Source organism: Moschus berezovskii, chromosome 6 (genome assembly GCF_049115385.1).
Source record: "Moschus berezovskii isolate FMDL1 chromosome 6, NW_MosBer_1.0, whole genome shotgun sequence".
In the NCBI taxonomy this organism is placed as follows: Eukaryota; Metazoa; Chordata; class Mammalia; order Artiodactyla; family Moschidae; genus Moschus; species Moschus berezovskii.
The window spans coordinates 31,526,278-31,544,785 of record NC_142465.1 but is presented as its reverse complement, the minus strand read 5'-3'; the positions used below and the strand labels follow the sequence as shown (position 1 = coordinate 31,544,785).

Sequence of the window (18,508 nt, the reverse complement as noted above, 5' to 3'; positions counted from 1 at the left end):
AATGCAATCCCTATCAAGCTACCAACAATATTTTTCACAGAGCTAGAACAAATAATCTCACAATTTGTATGGAAATACAAAAAACCTCGAATAGCCAAAGCAATCTTGAGGAAGAAGAATGGATCTGGGGGAATTAACCTGCCGGACTTCAGGCTCTACTACAAAGCCACAGTCATCAAGACAGTATGGTACTGGCATAAAGACAGAAATATACATCAATGGAACAAAATAGAAAGCCCAGAGATAAATCCACACACCTACGGACACCTTATCTTTGACAAAGGAGGCAAGAATATAAAATGAACAAAAGACAGTCTCTTTAACAAGTGGTGCTGGGAAAACTGGTCAGCCACTTGTAAAAGAATGAAACTAGAACACTTCCTAACACCATACACCAAAATAAACTCAAAATTGATTAGAGAGCTAAATGTAAGACCAGATTCTATAAAACTCCTAGAGGAGAACGTAGGCAAAACACTCTCCGACATAAATCACAGCAGGATCCTCTAAGACCCACCTCCCAGAATATTGGAAATAAAAGCAAAAATAAACAAATGGGACCTAATTAAAATCAAAAGCTTCTGCACAGCAAAGGAAACTATAAATAAGGTGAAAAGATAGCCTTCAGAATGGGAGAAAATAATAGCAAATGAAGCAACTGATAAAGGATTAATCTCAAAAATATACAAGCAACTACTGCAGCTCAATTCCAGAAAAATAAATGACCCAATCAAAAAGTGGGCCAAAGAACTAAACAGACATTTCTCCAAAGAAGACATACAGATGGCTAACAAACACATGAAAAAATGCTCAATATCCCTCATAATCAGAGAAATGCAAATCAAAACCACAATGAGATACCATTTCACACCAGTCAGAAGAGCTGCTATCCAAAAGTCTACATGCAATAAATGTTGGAGAGGGTGTGGAGAGAAGGGAACCCTCTTACACTGTTGGTGGGAATGCAAACTAGTACAGTCACTATGGAGAACAGTGTGGAGATTCCTCAAAAAATTGGAAATAGAGCTGCCATATGATCCAGCAATCACACTCCTGGGCATACACACCAAGGAAACCAGAACTGAAAGAGACACATGTACTCCAATGTTCATCGCAGCACTGTATATAATAGCCAGGACATGGAAGCAACCTAGATGTCCATCTGCAGACGAACGGATAAGAAAGCTTTGGTACATATACACAATGGAGTATTACTAAGCCATTAAAAAGAATGCATTTGAACCAGTTCTAATGAGGTGGATGAAACTAGAGCCTATTATACAGAGTGAAGTAAGCCAGAAAGAAAAACACCAATACAGTATACTAACGCATATATATGGAATTTAGAAAGATGCAAATGATAACCCTGTATACGAGACAGCAAAAGAGACACAGATGTATAGAGCAGTCTTTGGGACTCTGTGGGAGAGGGTGAGGCTGGGATGATTTGGAAGAATGACGTTGAAACATGTATGTTGTCATATGTGAAATGAATCACCAGTTCAGGGTCAATGCATGTTACAGGATGCTCGGGGCTGGTTGTGCGGGGATGACCCAGAAGGAGGATAAAGGGAGGAGGGAGATGGGAGGGGGGGTTCAGGAGGGGGAACTCATGTGCTCCCGGGGCGGATTCATGTCAATGTATGGCAAAACCAATCAATATAATATTGTAAAATAATTAGCCTCCAATAAAATAAAAAAAAAAAGAACTGATTCAAATGTATTCTTTTTAATGGCTGAGTAATACTCCATTGTGTATATGTACCAAAGCTTTCTTATCCATTCGTCAGCATGGACATCTAGGTTGCTTCCATGTCCTGGCTATTATAAACAGTGCTGTGATGAACATTGGGGTACATGTGTCTCTCAATTCTGGTTTCCTAGGTGTGTATGCCCAGCAGTGGGATTGCTGGGTCATATGGCAGTTCAATTTCCAGTTTTTTGAGGAATCTCCACACTGTTCTCCATAGTGGCTGTACTAGTTTGCATTCCCACCAACAGTGTAAGAGGGTTCCCTTCTCTCCACACCCTCTCCAGCATTTATTGCATGTAGACTTTTGGATAGCAGCTATTCTGACTGGTGTGAAATGGTATCTCACTGTGGTTTTGATTTGCATTTCTCTGATTATGAGGGATGTTGAGCATCTTTTCATGTGTTTGTTAGCCATCTGTATGTCTTCTTTGGAGAAATGTCTGTTTAGTTCTTTGGCCCACTTTTTGATTGGGTCATTTATTTTTCTGGAATTGAGCTGCAGTAGTTGCTTGTATATTTTTGAGATTAATCCTTTATCAGTTGCTTTATTTACTATTATTTTCTCCCATTCTGAAGGCTGTCTTTTCACCTTGCTTATAGTTTCCTTAGTTGTACAGAAGCTTTTGATTTTAATTAGGTCCCATTTGTTTATTTTTGCTTTTATTTCCAATATTCTGGGAGGTGGGTCTTGGAGGATCCTGCTGTGATTTATGTCGGAAAATGTTTTGCCTACGTTCTCCTCTAGGAGTTTTATAGTTTCTGGTCTTATGTTTAGATCTTTAATCCATTTTGAGTTTATTTTTGTGTATGGTGTTAGAAAGTGTTCTAATTTCATTCTTTTACAAGTGGTTGACCAGTTTTCTCAGCACCACTTGTTAAAGAGACTGTCTTTTCTCCATTGTATATTCTTGCCTCCTTTGTCAAAGATAAGGTGTCCGTAGGTGTGTGGATTTATCTCTGGGCTTTCTATTTTGTTCCATTGATCAGATCACAACACACAACACAGAAATACAAAGGATCATAAGAGACTACTATCAGCAACTATATGCCAATAAAATGGACAACTTGGAAGAAATGGACAAATTCTTAGAAAAGTACAACTTTCCAAAACTGAACCAAGAAGAAATAGAAAATCTTAACAGACCCGTCACAAGCATGGAAATTGAAACTATAATCAGAAATCTTCCAGTAAACAAAAGCCCAAGACCAGACGGCTTCACAGCTGAATTCTACCAAAAATTTAGAGAAGAGCTAATACCTATCCTACTGAAACTCTTCCAGAAAATTGCAGAAAAAGTTAAACTTCCAAACTCATTCTATAAGGCCACCATCACCCTAATACCAAAACCTGACAAAGATGCCACAAAAAAAGAAAACTACAGGCCAATATCACAGATGAACATAGAGGCAAAAATCCTTAACAAAATTCTAGCAATCAGAATCCAACAACACATTAAAAAGATCATACATCATGACCAAGTGGGCTTTATACCAAGAATGCAAGGGTTCTTCAATATCTGCAAGTCAATCAATGTAATACACCACATTAACAAATTGAAAAATAAAAGCCATATGATTATCTTAATAGATGCAGAGAAAGCCTTAGACAAAATTCAATATCCATTTATGATAAAAACCCTCCAGAAAGCAGGAATAGAAGGAACATACCTCAACATAATAAAAGCTATATATAATTTTTATAAGTGAGTTTTAAAAAAATTTTACTTAACATTTTCAATTGTTACAGAATATTGGCTATCTTCCTCCATTACACAATATATCCTTGAGTCTACCTTACACCTGAAAGTTTGTACCTCCCACCCCAATATTTCCCCTCCCGCTTCCCACTGTTAGTATGAGTGGTGGTGTTTTTTCCAAAAAAAAATTGGAGAAGAAAGTAGAATGCTGATTCCAGTATCAGAAATAAAGTACTGTTATAATCAAAAAACTCAAGGCTTTCCAAACCTTTTTTTTAGGTCACAGAGCCCCTCTCCTTGACCAAATATAGGAATCAGGGTTTTTAAGGAATATACTTTAAGAAATATTGAATAAGTTTTCTCTAGTCCACTATTAAGTAGACAAATTTCCAAATCCAAACAAATTTACAGTATCTCCTTAAAAACCTGAAGGAGATCTCAGTATAATAAATATAATATGCAGACTGATCTGGTTTATAGCAACATGTCTCCAGCTACACTGTCAAAACTAAAGGGAAGTTGTTTACATGGACTGGAGGGCAGATGCCAACATCACCCCAACACCACGCAATGGAGTTACCATCTGGTGGTAACTGATGTCTGTCTCTACATTGAGGAAGGTTGTATCTGAGACTGCCAGTGCTTACCAAGTGCAGTCCTTACTTGGCTCCTCCCCATTTCCCAGCCTCCTTTGGGATTTGGCTGGAGACTGGGACAATGGTGGCCAATTAAGTGTGAGTGGCATTGAAGCGTGTCATTCCTAGAGTGAGGCAGTCAGCAGCCCGCATACTTCTTGAATCTCTCTTTTCTCCTATCCTAGTAACTCTGGAAACCAGGTGTTCCAAGTGACAGGGCTAGAAAACACAAGAGCCTAGGCTCCTGAGACATCCACTGTCATAACCATATAGATGAGATGCCTTAGACTGAGAATGAGAAATGAACCTTTTTCGTGTGAAGTTAAACCACTGAGATTTCAAGGTTTTCCCATGGAGGCAGTCAGTGTTAATTACCTGAATCCAAGCAAAGCAGTTCAGTGATAGAAATCTCTCTTAATAGACAATAGAGTAACTTCATCCTTAGTTCCTGTTAGTGAAATGTCTTCTTTTTGCTATTAGACCTTCTCTACTTGCCCTCTCACTTAAGTTTCTTGAAAGAAGAGTCTATCTGAGTAATACTAAGAGCTATAACAGTAACAGTGATTTATTAACAACCATTTATGGAACACATACTATGTAACAGTCACTAAATTAAAGAATTCTCCTACATTCTCTCAGTAAGTGTAATTCTCATGGCAGCTTTACAAGAGAACTACTATTATGAACCCCTTTTTACACCTGAGTAGCTTGCCTAAGTCACACAGTGAGTGGTGGACGAGGACCTCAGTTGGGTCTATCTGACACCCAAGATCTAGGCTTCTCCCACGAGCTCTACAGCATGAAATCCCAGCTCCTTAGCAGACACAGGGCCTCTCTGATGTGGCTGCTGCCCATCTCCTCAGCTTCAGGTGCCACCGCCCCCTCCCTCTCCACCTTCAGAACCTCTTCAGCCTTCCTCTTCACACTCGGGCAACCGTGACCTGCTTATACCATCTAGTGCCCCTGGGTACAATGCCCACTTCTTCCTCTTGTCTGCCTAGTAAGCTCCATCCTCTCAAAACTCCATAGGTGATGCCTCCTCTGCCAGCCTCCCCTGACCTCCCTAAAGTTCCCACTCTCCTCTGTGCTGCCTCTGATTTCTTATGTTGCCCGTATCCCACCTGGGTTATAGTTACATTTTTTTGTGGTTACATCTTCATTAAAAGTTCATGCTAAATCACTTCAGTCATGCCCAACTCTTTGCGACCCTATGGACTGTAGCCCACCAGGTTCCTCTGTTCATGGGGTTTCTCCAAGCAAGAATACCAGAGTGGTTTGCCATTTCCTCCTCCAGGGGATCTTCCCAAACCAGGGATTGAAACTGCATCTCTTATGTCTCCCGCATTGGCAGATGGTCTCTTTACCACTAGCGCCACTAGGAAGACCTTCATTAAGAGTTTGGACCCTTTTCTTTTTCTTTTCCCCAAATAATTTTTTGTTGACTTTTTTCCCATCTTTTATGATAAGGTGATATTCTTTTTCACATTAGAAATGAAAAAAGTTGTATATATTTCATTTAAATGAAAATTCTTCTTTCCTATTTGAGAATATGTAGTGATAATATTTAGATATATACCTGAAGATCAAGTCATAGCCTGGAAATGCCATTGCCTTGCTTCTTTGACAGTACAAGAGGATACATTCATATATGCATTCCAAGCACTTTGAAAGACATAATCACTTTGTTTGAGACCTAGTTATAATCCTCCAACCTTTTCGTTTTGTCAGATTAATCAACAACTAGAATGATAGTGCAAAGAACTGACTCATTGGAAAATACCCTGATGCTGGGAAATATTGAAGGCAGGAGGATAGGATGAGCTGGTTGGATGGCACCACCGACTCAATGGTCATGAGTTGGAGCAAGCTCCAGGAGTTGGTGATGGACAGGGAAGCCTGGTGTGCTGCAGTCCACGGTGTCTCAACGAGTCAGACACAACTGAGCTACTGAACTGAACTGAACTGAACTGAGGATAGATAGACAGAAATGGATATATATATTTATATATCTGTTTTGCTGACATTATCTGCTCTTCACATAGACCTTTTTGCTGTATATGTATATTCATTTTATTTCTCTTGACACAAGGAGAGGGAAAACCTATTTAACTGCCAAGCACAGCCCCCGTTTCTAACAAAGTGCTTTATATATAATGGGCAACAAGGACTTATTTGCTGGAGCATGGACCTTTTCCTATATCACTATATCCCCAACACTAACTCATGCCAGGTATGTGATAGCTACTTCCTAAATATTCCTTGACTTGACCACCATTTCTTTTCTGGCCCCAAGAGTGTCTTCTCTGTGACTAGTTATTCAGGCAGCCAGTTCTCCTTTGGGTAATCAATAAACTGCATATAGTTTATAAGATGGTTTCTTTAAAGTTTAGATTTTGTTAATTGCTTTACCAGCAGCCAAACACCTCTTTCAGTGAGCTCATTATGTTTTGAACCACAAAGATCAAGAACAAGATTCTGTTTCCACTTAACATTTATTAAGCGTGAACTTTGTACCAGGAATTTCACAGAACATCTTCATATTGCCTCATTTTAGCCTAACTACAATCTGGTGGTTAATTCTGCTTATTTTATAGCTACAGAAATGAGGCTCAAAGCGGTTGAAAGCTTTGCCCATGATCACAACTTAGTTGCAGGGATTGAATCTGAATTCAAGGCTATCAACTTGAACTCTAGGACTTTCTCTGGCCCCACAGTGACTCTGTTCAGATGCACCTGTGAGCCCTGGTCTCAATGTGTGCTGGCCTCTCACTTACTTTTTGCTTCCTGTTGCATGCTACCAGCGTGATTTTGGCCTGGGGGCCTATGAGAAAGCTCTGAGCACAGGAGTGTTTTGGAAGTTGAGTGACATGTAACAGAGATGGTCCCTACGCTTAAACACAACTCATACATACAAACATGTACATTCACATCCCCCTCAACCCAGTAAAACTTCCCCACGGATCAAGAGAACATGGTCATTAATTAAAACAGAATCTGCCTTTGATCTTTGTCCAGAGAACAATGAACAGCCAAAACTTGAGCCCCAGGCTTTCTGGAACTGGCCTTCTGCTGCCTCTTGGCCAATATTTTTTTTCACTGGAGTCTAGTTGCTTTACAATATTGTGTTCGTTTCTGCTGTTCAGCAAAGTGAATCCACTATGCATATACATATATCCTCTCTTTTTTGGATTGCCTTCCCATCTAGGTCATTTGTTCTCTATGACTGGATCTCTATTTCTGCTTTGCAAATAGGGTCATCTGTACCATTTTTCTAGATTCCATATATATGTGTTAATATACGATATTTGTTCTTCTGTTTGACCAGTTTTAAATTTTGCCATGAGACAAATATTGGCTCCCTGTCTGTCCCAACAATCTGGATGTTCTCAAAGATTTTCCATTCACCCATGCATTGACCTGAGAAAAGCGTGACTTCAAAGGTTCATCTGCTGGAGATGGGGGACAGAGATGAATCCTCAGTATCACAAAATCCAATGAAGGTGACCATGGGGTCCTGCCATCCATGCAAGGATGTCTTTCACTCAGTTCAAAGGTCACTTTGGGGTTCTTTGAAAGAAACCGGGCCTCAGGTTCCAGGACATTGACCTCTATTTACAGAAGAAATTTTGCCTAAGAGGTAGATTCCCTTAGGAGAGAGAAGCAGCATGAGTTGTATAAATTTATTGGTAAGATGAGGAAGCAGGGAAGAAAGTCCTGAACGAGGAGAAGAACACACATGCTGAGAGCACAAATCCCTTCACCGACGGGCCAGTCAGCAGGGTTTCTCCTGGCTGTAGTCTGCAGGGACCATGCAAGGTAAATACAGCTGATGACCAAGGGTTTCCCCAGAGCTGATGCTGATCTAAGAAGAGACAGTCTTTGCAGGTCTGTCAGTGGACCTATAGTTGTCTGTACCCATGGAGCCCATGACCAAATAACTACCTAAACTAGGGTGCAGAAGGGGAAGCCGGAGGATTGGGGCTGCCCTTGAGACAAAAGCTCCATCTGCGAGGGGCTTACAGCCAGGAAAGGGTCAAGTCTTTATCCCTGGCAATTCTTCAGGAAGGGGAGGCTGCATTACGAAGCCCCTTAGTATGGAGGCAGAAGGATGGGCTAGCAACCTGACTCCTCATTAAGAAAGACTAAGGCAGAGAGTTGTGAGAGAGGAGATGACAGTGGTAAAGAAAAGCAAGGAGGAGATGATGACAAATGTGATGGAGGAATTTCCTGAAGAAGGGAGTCCAGGAGAAACCAAAGCAAGCTGTCCGGACAGCTGTCTTTCACTTTATCTTGGCGTCTTCTTTGTGGGTGAGCTCAGAGCTGGGGTCTTTTCCAGCAGGTCCTTGATTTCACTTGTACTCCCCAACCTGGTTTTTGGCCTCCCCACGGGGGCTGCAGTTCCCACTGCCAGTGACACAGCCTCCCAGCAGGAAGCCATAGCCCCCGCCGACAGAGCTGGGCCGATAGCCATAGGTGGCGGTGCCGCTGTACCCAAAGCCGGCTCCTGTGCCTGCAGTCCCGGCCATAGAGCTGCTGATGACGGCTGTGGAAGACAGAGGGAGGACTAAAAAGTGCGTGTCCCAGGACAGGGCTGACCTGAAGTCCTCTCCAGCCTCCCAGCTCTAACTAGATTAAATGTGTCCCTCCTAAGTAATACTCCACCTCAACTGGGGACTTGGCTTTAGTGACATATGCTCAATTCCTGAGCAACTCAAGCATCAGGAGAATCAGCCCAGATCCCAGAGGACCCCCAAGCCCAGTGCCTTCTCATTCTTTGAACAAACAGGAGTAGCAGGGGCTTCCCCAAAGAGCAGATGACGCCTGCGCATCATGTAAGCCAGCAAGCCTTGCGTTTAACTTAAGAAGACATTCTTAATTTTTTCCAAAGAATTTCCTGAGTGCCTGATACAGGAGCGTTTTTGCCAGCTTCCCTTAGGAGACCAGGCTGACTCCTTCGGGGCAGCGTCGAAACTGCTTGTGCACGACGTTTCTGTGCACACCCGGGTCTCGCTCTGGGTGAGGAGGTGCCCCTCTTCCTACTCACAGCTGCCAGCATGCAGCAAAGCCAGGGTGGGGGGTGGCAGAAGAGCGTGGAGCTGAGAGTCTTATGAGTGAGGTTTCTGGGGAGGGGGCCAGAAATGGGGAAGTGTGAAATGTCAGAATGTGATGGGAAGCTGACCCCATCAAGGAAGAGGCTGCAGGTCTCAGCACAGGAGGTGATTAGGACAATGTTGCTCTAGCAGGCAGAACCCAGGCTGTTCCATGGGGGTCCTGGTGGTAGGGGACCACTTCCTTTGTGTTCGTTAATGGGCTAAAAATACTCTTTCAGGGGTGTGAAATACTCACATATGCTCACAGAATTGGTGTATTCGCCAGACATCCTGAAAGGGGACAAAAGCACAGGTGAATCTCCGTCACGTGGAATCTGAGTTACCCTCACCCCAGCCTGCAACCATCAGGCTAGCGCAGCCTCTGCAAGTCCTCCAGCTGGCCAGGTGGCATGAGCTGCCCTGGGTAACTCTAAGCACCTCTCTCTGGCCCTTCCCCTTAGGAGATATGTGAATTGGCAACCCTGGAGCCCCTGTGGTAACATCACCTCCCAGGGGCCCTCCTGCTGTGCTTCTTGTCAGCCCACTTCTTCATCCCTAAGGGGCTACTGCCTGAATAAATACATGTGTAGAAATACTAGCATCAGGAGTTGCCACTAAGGAACTAACTCTATGACTTTAGGACCAATAACTTCTCTTCTCTGGGTCTCATTCATAAAATGATGCTAGGTTAGAACGGGGATTTTCAAGTGTCAGCACTTCATGTACTACCCTTTCAATTGTTGCTATGACCACATATAACTCATACTGTTATATGTTTAGTATTTTTCATTGTCTTCTATGACAAAAAAATGTATTTCTCTTAAAAAGAAGTTTTATATCAACAGGGTACATAGAAAACCAGTATCGCTGGACCAAAAAAAGACAAAAACAGTAGCAGTGAAAACAAATAAAACAAAAAAATTTTTGGCTAGATATTGTTGTCTGCTCAGAGACTTTGATCCTAACATCTACTATCTCTTTACTAATAGGGATATTTGCAAGTGTCAGGTCAGTGTTATACAAGAGCGCCACGCTGAAGCTTTCTCCTTGTTGTAGTCTGAAGACTGGAAAGAAAACCATAAAGGGAATCACCTCTTATTATCTGACAGGATGCTGTTTAAGGCTATCTTTGTAGGTGACCTAAAAAGTATTCCCCAGCCCCTCCAACAGCCTGCCACCCACACCTGGGAAATTAAGTCAGAGAATTCTAAAAGTCTTTCCAGCCCTAACATTCTAAGAGCCCTCCCATCACCTACCTGCACTCCTCGCCCTCCAGCAGCTTGCGGTAGGTGGCGATCTCAATGTCCAGAGCCAGCTTGGTACTCATCAACTCCTGGTACTCACGCATCATTCTGGCCAGCTCCTCCTTGGCCTGGAGCAGGGCGGCCTCTAGCTCATCCAACTTGGCCTGAGCATCCTTCAGGGCACAGTGGCCCCGCTGCTCAGCGTCAGTGATGGCCGTCTCCAGGCTGGAGCACTGAGGACCAGGAGGTGGCATTGCCCCCTGAGTTCTAAGGTACCTTGAGCCTCCCTTCACTGCCCCCCTCCAAGTGCTTGCTGTGGTTGGACCATGCTCTATCCTGCCCACTTCCTAGAGCAAAGCCACATCCATGAAGCTAGTTCCTGTCAACCCAGAACCGAAAGGCTTGTTACTCTCAGCCCCTTGGCTTTCTGAAAAGGCCTTTCCAATTGTTCCAGGATTCAAGTGAGAGCTAAGTGTGGAAGGATGAGAACAGAAGCTCCATCTGAGGAAAGAGTTCTGAGATGGAAGACCTTGAGAAGAAGGGACATAGCGGGAGAGTGTGTGATTGACAGTTCACCCCTCCCTTGGGAGTGAGCCAGGAAACCCCAAAGCCCCTTCACCTGCTTCTTCACACTCTCAATCTCTGAGCGCAGCCTTTGGATGAGTCGGCTCAGCTCTGAGATCTCATTCTTGGTGTGTTTGAGGTCATCCCCATGCCGACCGGCCGCCAGCTGCAGTTCCTGGAACTAGGGTGAGAGGGGCCGACACAGGAACCTAAGCTCAGCCTAGCAGGCTGTGCCTTTGCCTGGGGAGTGTGGCAGAGGTGGGTAGGGGTCCCCAGCTTCACCAGGCCTATCAACAGCCTCCCACTCAGACATCTATTCTTTGGCTTGATTTATCTGCCTTCATGAGAGATGATCTCACTGAAGGTTTTGGCCATAAGGACAGTCGAAAGTCTCACACCCTCTACACTGCAGCTTTGCCACCCGCAACTTTGACTGATACTCCTCTGCCTACAGCTCCTCAAAGTCAAGGTAAAATTCAAACAACTCCTAGCCTGGCATCAAGGTGCCTTGAGATCTGACTCCACTAGGCTCTTCAGGCTCAGTTCCTACTGCCTTCACCCATCACCTACCTGGTTCCCCACCTCTGCCAAACAGTTCCCGGTTCCATAAGGAGCCAACGTGCTCTTAAATCTCTTGAGTCTGTGCACGAGCCCCTCCCTCCTGCTAGAAAAGCCTCCCCCATTCATCCTCCCTTTTCCCCTAATCAGGCCCAACTCAGCCAGGGCAGACTCACTTTCTCAAGGAGGCCTTCACTGATTCTCTGCTTAGGTGCCCTTCTGTGCCCATAGCCCCTGGCATGCCAGTCTGTAGATCTTACCACTCTGTGCTGTGACCACACATTTCAGTGTCTTTCCCATCAGACTCTGGGTGGCAGGGACCTTTAGTTTTGTTTTTGTGTTCCCAGTATCTAGCAGAGTCTGGCCAGAAAAGAGGTCTGGTGAATGAATGAGTGAGCCAAAGAGGAGCTGATGAGCCACCGATCTACTTTTTCTGGGACTTCCTCCCCTTTACAGCTCAGCTGAGTTCCAGGCTACTGGCAGTCTTGCTGGACATGGAGGAGCATTTTGTGTGTATGGGAGTGCAGGGGTAGATTTGGCTATGTCCTGTCACCATGGGTCATGAATTTGGGGTCATCTGTTAGTTTGGGATTATTCCTGCATCCGATGTCATCCACTGAATAATCAACAGAGAGTGCTCCGTTCTTCACCCAGAATACGGTCGCCTCCATCACTTACCCGCTAACTGACCTTGAAAAGTAACATAAGGGGAACACAAAGAGCACGTGACATTCAGAACTCCAGTGACTACGCACTGCCTGTCTGTCTCTGAGGGGCTGGGCTTGCCAGTTGTCTAATATCTGGCTCCAGCACGGTCCTAGAGTTAGGGTTCTTAAAGATGCCAAGTTCCCTGGAAGGCAGGGGGTGCTTCTCACTGTGCTCCTGTGTTTTATCTTTGGTCCAGGTCAGGTGGCCTTCTACATCTCTGCACAGTAGCCCTCCTCACCAGGGCACTAAGTCCCTGATTCTGACGCCAAGTCATCTCCTCCTGAGACAGGAGATTAAACTCCTGCCATTCAGCTCCCAAGCCACCCTGAGCCCTTCTCATAAATCCTTCTCAACCAGAGTCACCTCCTGACTTTCTGTCTAAACGCTATGGAACATCAGACATGTAGATTCAGACCCAGCTCTATCACTTATCAGCTAAATGACTTTGGAAAGTTATTTAAACTCCTTGAATCCCACTTCTTCACCTTCAAAAGGGGAGTTACAATAAGCATTCACAGTACTGTTTCTGGGATGACACTGATGCCATTCTGCTCAGTGAGTGCTTGCCCTGAGCTGGAGAAATCCTGGTGCAGGTAACCTCAAGAAAAAAATGAACCCACATCATGTTTATGCCTAATTCTTCTAGAAGGAATCTGGGGTTAAGCACTGGTCACTGACAATCCAGAATGATTGGGCCACATAGCCATCCCTGATCCTGGCTGGAAGCTGGAACGTAGAAGGATCTGAGGACTGGGCACTTGAGTTTGTACCTTTATCGAAAAGCCTTGGCCTGAGTTGTCTTCTAGGCCATGAAAGTCTCCCTTCCTCACACCCTTGCAGGTCAAATCTTTCTGCCCCTGAGGTATAAAGGGGGCAGGGGGAGGGGCAAGATAAGGTCTCAAGAGTGTGGGTTTCCCTTGAGAAGGAACCTGAAAAACCTCAAGGACAATTAGGAAGTCGCCATCTTGATCTGAGAAACTAAATTATCTGAAGACTCATTTCCCCACCCACCACCCACTAGAGGAGTCAAGATCTAAGGGACTCAAACCTCCCCCTTTCTTCTTGGAGTTGGACTTGAATGAAAAGGTAGGAGTGACCTGATCTCAGATGAGATCCCCTAATTTATTGTCATTAACAGGGGAGTTGAGATGCTAACTACTCATGTTTTCCTTCTTCCCAGAACTAGTTCAAAACTCTCTGCCTCTAAAGACATGGCTCCTGACTTCGCACACACAGACCTGGTTCCCTAACCTCTGTCTCCCCAAGCTTCATGTTTCTGTGACACACTCATTTTCACTCAGCTGTGTGTTTTCTCTGATGGCTTCATGGTTCTTAAGGACAAAGCTGCCATCTCTTCCTCCTCAGGGGCTTCCCCAGCACCCTGGACAATGCTGTGCTCCCACCGAGCATGTGGGCCATGGTGGGTCATGGGATGGACCAGAGGCCCCAGAACACATGACCTTGGGGAGGTGTGCAGCTCACCTTGGTCTGGTACAGCGCCTCGGCCTCTGCCTTGCTCTTGAGAGCAATGTCCTCGTACTGGGCCCGGACCTCAGCAATGATGCTGTTCAGGTCCAGGTTCCGGTTGTTGTCCATGGACAGGATGACTGATGTGTCACTGATGTGGGACTGCATCTGAGCAATCTCCTGCAGAGGCAACAAGGAAGCTTGAAATGCCTTTTGTGAGCAGAAGAATGTGCCAAGGTGATGGGCCTGCCCCAGCAGGGAGCCCCCCAGACCCTCCCAAATAGACTCAAGTTGTGGTCCCCAAAACTTCCAAGAATGGAGTTCACTGGTCCAGAGGTTCCAACACCACATCTAAAACTGCTGGATGGTTTTGAAGTAGCCCAAGAAGAAACCAACCCCCATGACTGTCACCTGAGATCAGTCAGGAGTGCAGAAGGTAGAGGGGAGAGAGCCTGGCCACCACACAAGGGACAGTAATGACATTTGAGAGCCCATGAATGCACCAACAGGCTGAGGCTTGAAGTCAGATGGTCACAAAGGCGGCAGAAAGGGCGTAAGGACTTTCACCTCCATCCCTGGGGACTTGTGCCTAAGACCAGAGGAAATTCCCAAGCCACAAAGAGAAGACAAGCAGAAGTGAGAATATGCTTGGCTGAGGGTTAGTGGGGACCCCTTAGGGCCCCATGGCTTCCTGAAGGATGTGAGAGGGGACAGCTGGTGGCCAGGCTGGGGTGGATGGCACACAATATCAGATGTACCAAGATTGATGTCACTCTTGTTTGCTCTGCAAAGCTCCCAGCATCCCAACACTGAAGATTCCCTGGACTCTTAAAGTTCCTGATAAGTTAGTAACCACTCATTCACACATCTGTCCTTCCAGACGATGGAGCCAGGATGGGGACAGGAACTGGGGGAGACTTACCCCCTCGTACAAGCACGTAAAGAACTTGATTTCTTTCTCCAGGGCATCCACCTTGGCCTGCAGCTCCACCTTGCTCATGTACGCCGCATCCACATCCTAGGGGAATCCAAAGAGCCCCTGACATCGCCCTTCTTCAATCCCAGACAGGGATCTCCCAGGCGCTGGCCCTCCATACCCAGTTCAGTGACTAGCTGCCCCAGAAAATGGAGTCAAGACACAGGGATCAAGAAGTGACCCCCACCCGAACTCACTGCAAGACCCTGAGCAGGTTCCTTATGCCTCCGGAACTCCTCTTGCCCCATCCAAGAATGGAATCTTTTTACTGCCTACTCTGTCTCAAAGAGAGTATGGGAGAGAGCCCTACCTCCCTATGTTCAGTCACCTGGTGGTCAGAGCTGAATGTGGCCCGAGACAGAGTTGGAAGGTGAACCTGCAGCCCTTCTCAAAGCATGTGCTGTTCCCCAGGCCACCATGGGCATGGCCTGGGAGAGACTGTCCCCGTCTGCACTCCTGCCCATTTACACAAGACATAGGCCTGGACAAAGTGAAGTGTGCTAGATAAACATCAAGGTGTCCCCAGACCGCAAATCCCTCCACCTTCTCCTGTGGCCCTTCAGCTCCAGGCCCTTCTGAAGGGGGCGGAGACTCCAGTCTTCTCTGATTCACCTCCCTCACCCCCTACACTCCTCCCCCTGTTGGACCAAGGGACATGCATCCTGTCCTCACCTTCTTAAGCATCACAAATTCATTCTCAGCAGTTGTGCGCTTGTTTATTTCCTCCTCGTACCTGCAGGAGAAGCATCGCGATGAGAAGCGTGTGTGTGGGTGTGGGTCTGTGTGGGTGTGTTCTCATCATGAAAGAAGAGATGCAATGCCCATGTTATGTACCTTTTAATAGATATTATTTTACATTTTTGCAAATCTGTCCAACTCACTAGGATTATGTGGCCCGTGTTGTGGGCAGGGTTTGAAGCAACCTCCTCCTGGACCTGGAGACCGGATGGCTTGGGTCTAGATTTCCTCTGAAGCCTGGAGAGTGAAAAGGTTCTTCCTCCTCCCACTCTGTCCAAATCACAGGAACACGCTGCTGCCCCTCTCTAGTCATGATTCTTGTGCCACCCCAGCTGCCTGACACCCCTACCAATAACTTCACCCCATTGCCAAGCGTGCGTGCCAAGGAAGTCAGACCGTCCCCTGGGACAGGAGGAAGGAGCATGGCCTAAATGTCTAGGATCTGAGGGAAGTGAGAGGAATCCCAATGGAAAGTCCAGCTCCCTGCCCAGTTGGGAGGTTCCTGGGAACTTGGGGGCAACTTGAACAAGCTTAGGACCTGAGAGGCTATGGTATGCACACCTGAGCTCTCATGAATGGGGAGCGAGACAGCCACCAACTAGGACAGCCTCACCACCGCCCGAAATGCTGGCTGTCCACTGTCTAATCCACCTGGCCGCGCAGAGAAGGCCCTGACCCTGTCTGGGCAGAGGCTCTCAGGATGGGTCACTCTCACCTGAGCTCAGTGCCCCTGAGGCCAGAGGCATACATCCCAGTGCCTGTGGGGAAAGCCCGGGCCCAGGAGGCAGTCAGCCTGGGGGCAGGGTCCCGCTCACCTCTTCTTGTAGTCCTCCACCACATCGCGCATGCTCCTCAGCTCCGAGTCCAGCCTCACCCGGTCCCCCGACAGCGTCTCCAGCTGCTTGCGCAGGTTGCTGGTGTAGCCCTCGAGGATGGGCTCCAGGTTGTTCTTACAGTTGTTCAGGTCCAGCTGCTGCAGCAGCTCCCACTTGGTCCCCAGCACCTGATTCTGCTGCTCCAGGAACCTCACCTGGAATCCAGCCAACCAATAGTCAATGGCAAGAGGCCAGGGAATTTTCTTTCCTGGACAGTAGCTGTGTTCCCTTACGTTACGTAGCCTCATCCTTCAGAAAATGACTCTCCTACCCCTTCCCACCCAGGTCCTTTGTCTGACTGCAGTTCTCTTTTGGGGAGCAGTCACTGACATTCGGAGGGGCCTAACCATCCTCCCTCGCCCCTCATCGAGATCTGTCTCCTATGCACCTGTCCTTACCTGCCTGGGCCAGTGTCGATGGTTAGCCTGATCCACCTTTCTTGGGTGAGTCCTTAGGCGTGTAATCTGGCCATACTGGCCTTCACGCTCTTAGGGACCCCTTCTCTGAGTTTCTGGTGGCCTGGCCTGTGCTCTGCCTACTCTGTTTCCTTCATCACCACCTCTCCCAGCCCAGCCAGAGCCCGGTATCCAATTGATCTGGGGTCTCGGGCCCTCCCATGTTGCCTTCATTTCTGGCTGCCTGTGACCTCAGAGCATTTCCCCAGGGGGAGAACCAGCCTTCTCAATTTTTAATCTATGAACATTCTAACCATTCCCTTGCACAAAACCCTCCAGTGGTTCCATATCACCTACAGGGTCAAGCCCAAATTCCCTTCTTTTGCTTTTCCAATGTGCCAGTGCCTCTCCCACCATTCACCCAACACACACAAACCCCAGTTCTCCCCACTCTTCAGATAAGTCCCACTAGGCTGCATGTGACTCTTCCCTCTCCTTAGGTTGCCTTTCTTTACCTCTGTCTGGCAAACTCCTACTCATGAGTCCCTGCCCTACCTCACTGTCACCCGTGGTGAGCTTCCCCTGCTCCCCTAAGCTTGGGAAATGTTTACTTCCCCAAACCCTCCTACCCCTTTGCTCTTTACTGGTCCTGAAACGTGAGAGTGCCTTGACATCACCAGGGGGCTTGTTAAAACAGATTTCTGGGCCCCACTCACAGAATTTGTGGTTCAGTAGGTGTGATGTGGAGCCTGAGAATGTGCATTTCCAACAAGTGCCAAGGTGATGCTGACCCTATCGGTTCATGGACCCCTTTTGAGAACCGCTGTTTTAGCGTACCACTGATCCCCTTCTGCCTTGCCTTATAGTTTAGGGTGTATTACAGGTTATGAGTCTATCTTTCAACCAGAGTCTGACCTGGTCTGGGTCCCATGAGAGGAGGAGCTGGGCCTTAGAATTTCTAGATATCCTAAGCTGCCACGGACCTTGTCTTTCTCCAGGAATTCCCACCTTGTCGATGAAGGAGGCGAACTTGTTGTTCAGAGCCTTGATCTGCTCCCGCTCCTGGGCACGCACTTTCTGGATCTCGGGGTCCAGCTCCACATTGAGGGGAGCCAAGAGGCTCTTGTTGACGATGACCTGGTGGATGCCCCCAGGTGGGCACAAGGATGGGCACATGGGCCCCAGGACCACACTGCCAAACATGCTGCTGGCAAAGCCGCTGGCTCGGCCTCGGCTAAACCCATAGCCCCCTGCCCGCCCACTGCCACTGGCCATGTTGAAAGAGACACTCCGGGCACACCCCAGGCTGTACAGGCTCCGGCTTCCGAAGCCCCCGCTGAGCCCTCTGCTCCCTGCCCTGTAGGAGGGTGAGCTGCTCCCAGAGAGGACAACTGAGCATCCGCTGAAGCCTCCCTTGGCAGCGGCTCCCGACTTGTAGGTGAATTGGCGGCTCATGCTGGGGAGGCCAGCGAGCTGGAATGAGATGCCAACCCTTAGCTGAGATGCAGCTTACCAGTCTGCGGTCTCAGACGCCTCCTTTATAGGGCTCAGGAGGGAACCACTACCCTAATTTGTGGGCTTAGTTTGCCTGGAGCAAATCATTTTTTCCCAGCAAAATCAGAGACACCGGGCAAATAACTTAAACCTCCCAGAGTGCTAGGCTTGCAAGCCTTGCTCCTGTAATTTGAGTCTTATCTAATTAACATGGGATAATTAGTCTGACTGAATTATCCCTAGAAAGATCTTGGGAAGTTTGTCACAGCCTCAAAATTGCCCTTCCCCAGGGGGTGGGAGTGAGGGGACCAGAT

At 46.9% G+C, this 18,508-nt stretch overlaps 1 protein-coding gene across 1 annotated transcript; it reads right to left on the bottom strand.

The window, feature by feature from the left end:
• Positions 1-8,370: 8,370 nt before the first annotated feature.
• Positions 8,371-18,155, bottom strand: LOC129535925 (keratin, type II cytoskeletal 73). Its single transcript, XM_055394665.2, is given in 10 exon segments — positions 8,371-8,451; positions 8,453-8,628; positions 9,432-9,466; positions 10,432-10,652; positions 11,039-11,164; positions 13,732-13,896; positions 14,639-14,734; positions 15,365-15,425; positions 16,246-16,460; positions 17,709-18,155. Coding segments are annotated over 10 exon segments (1,623 nt in total).
• Between the last annotated feature and the right edge of the window lie 353 nt (positions 18,156-18,508).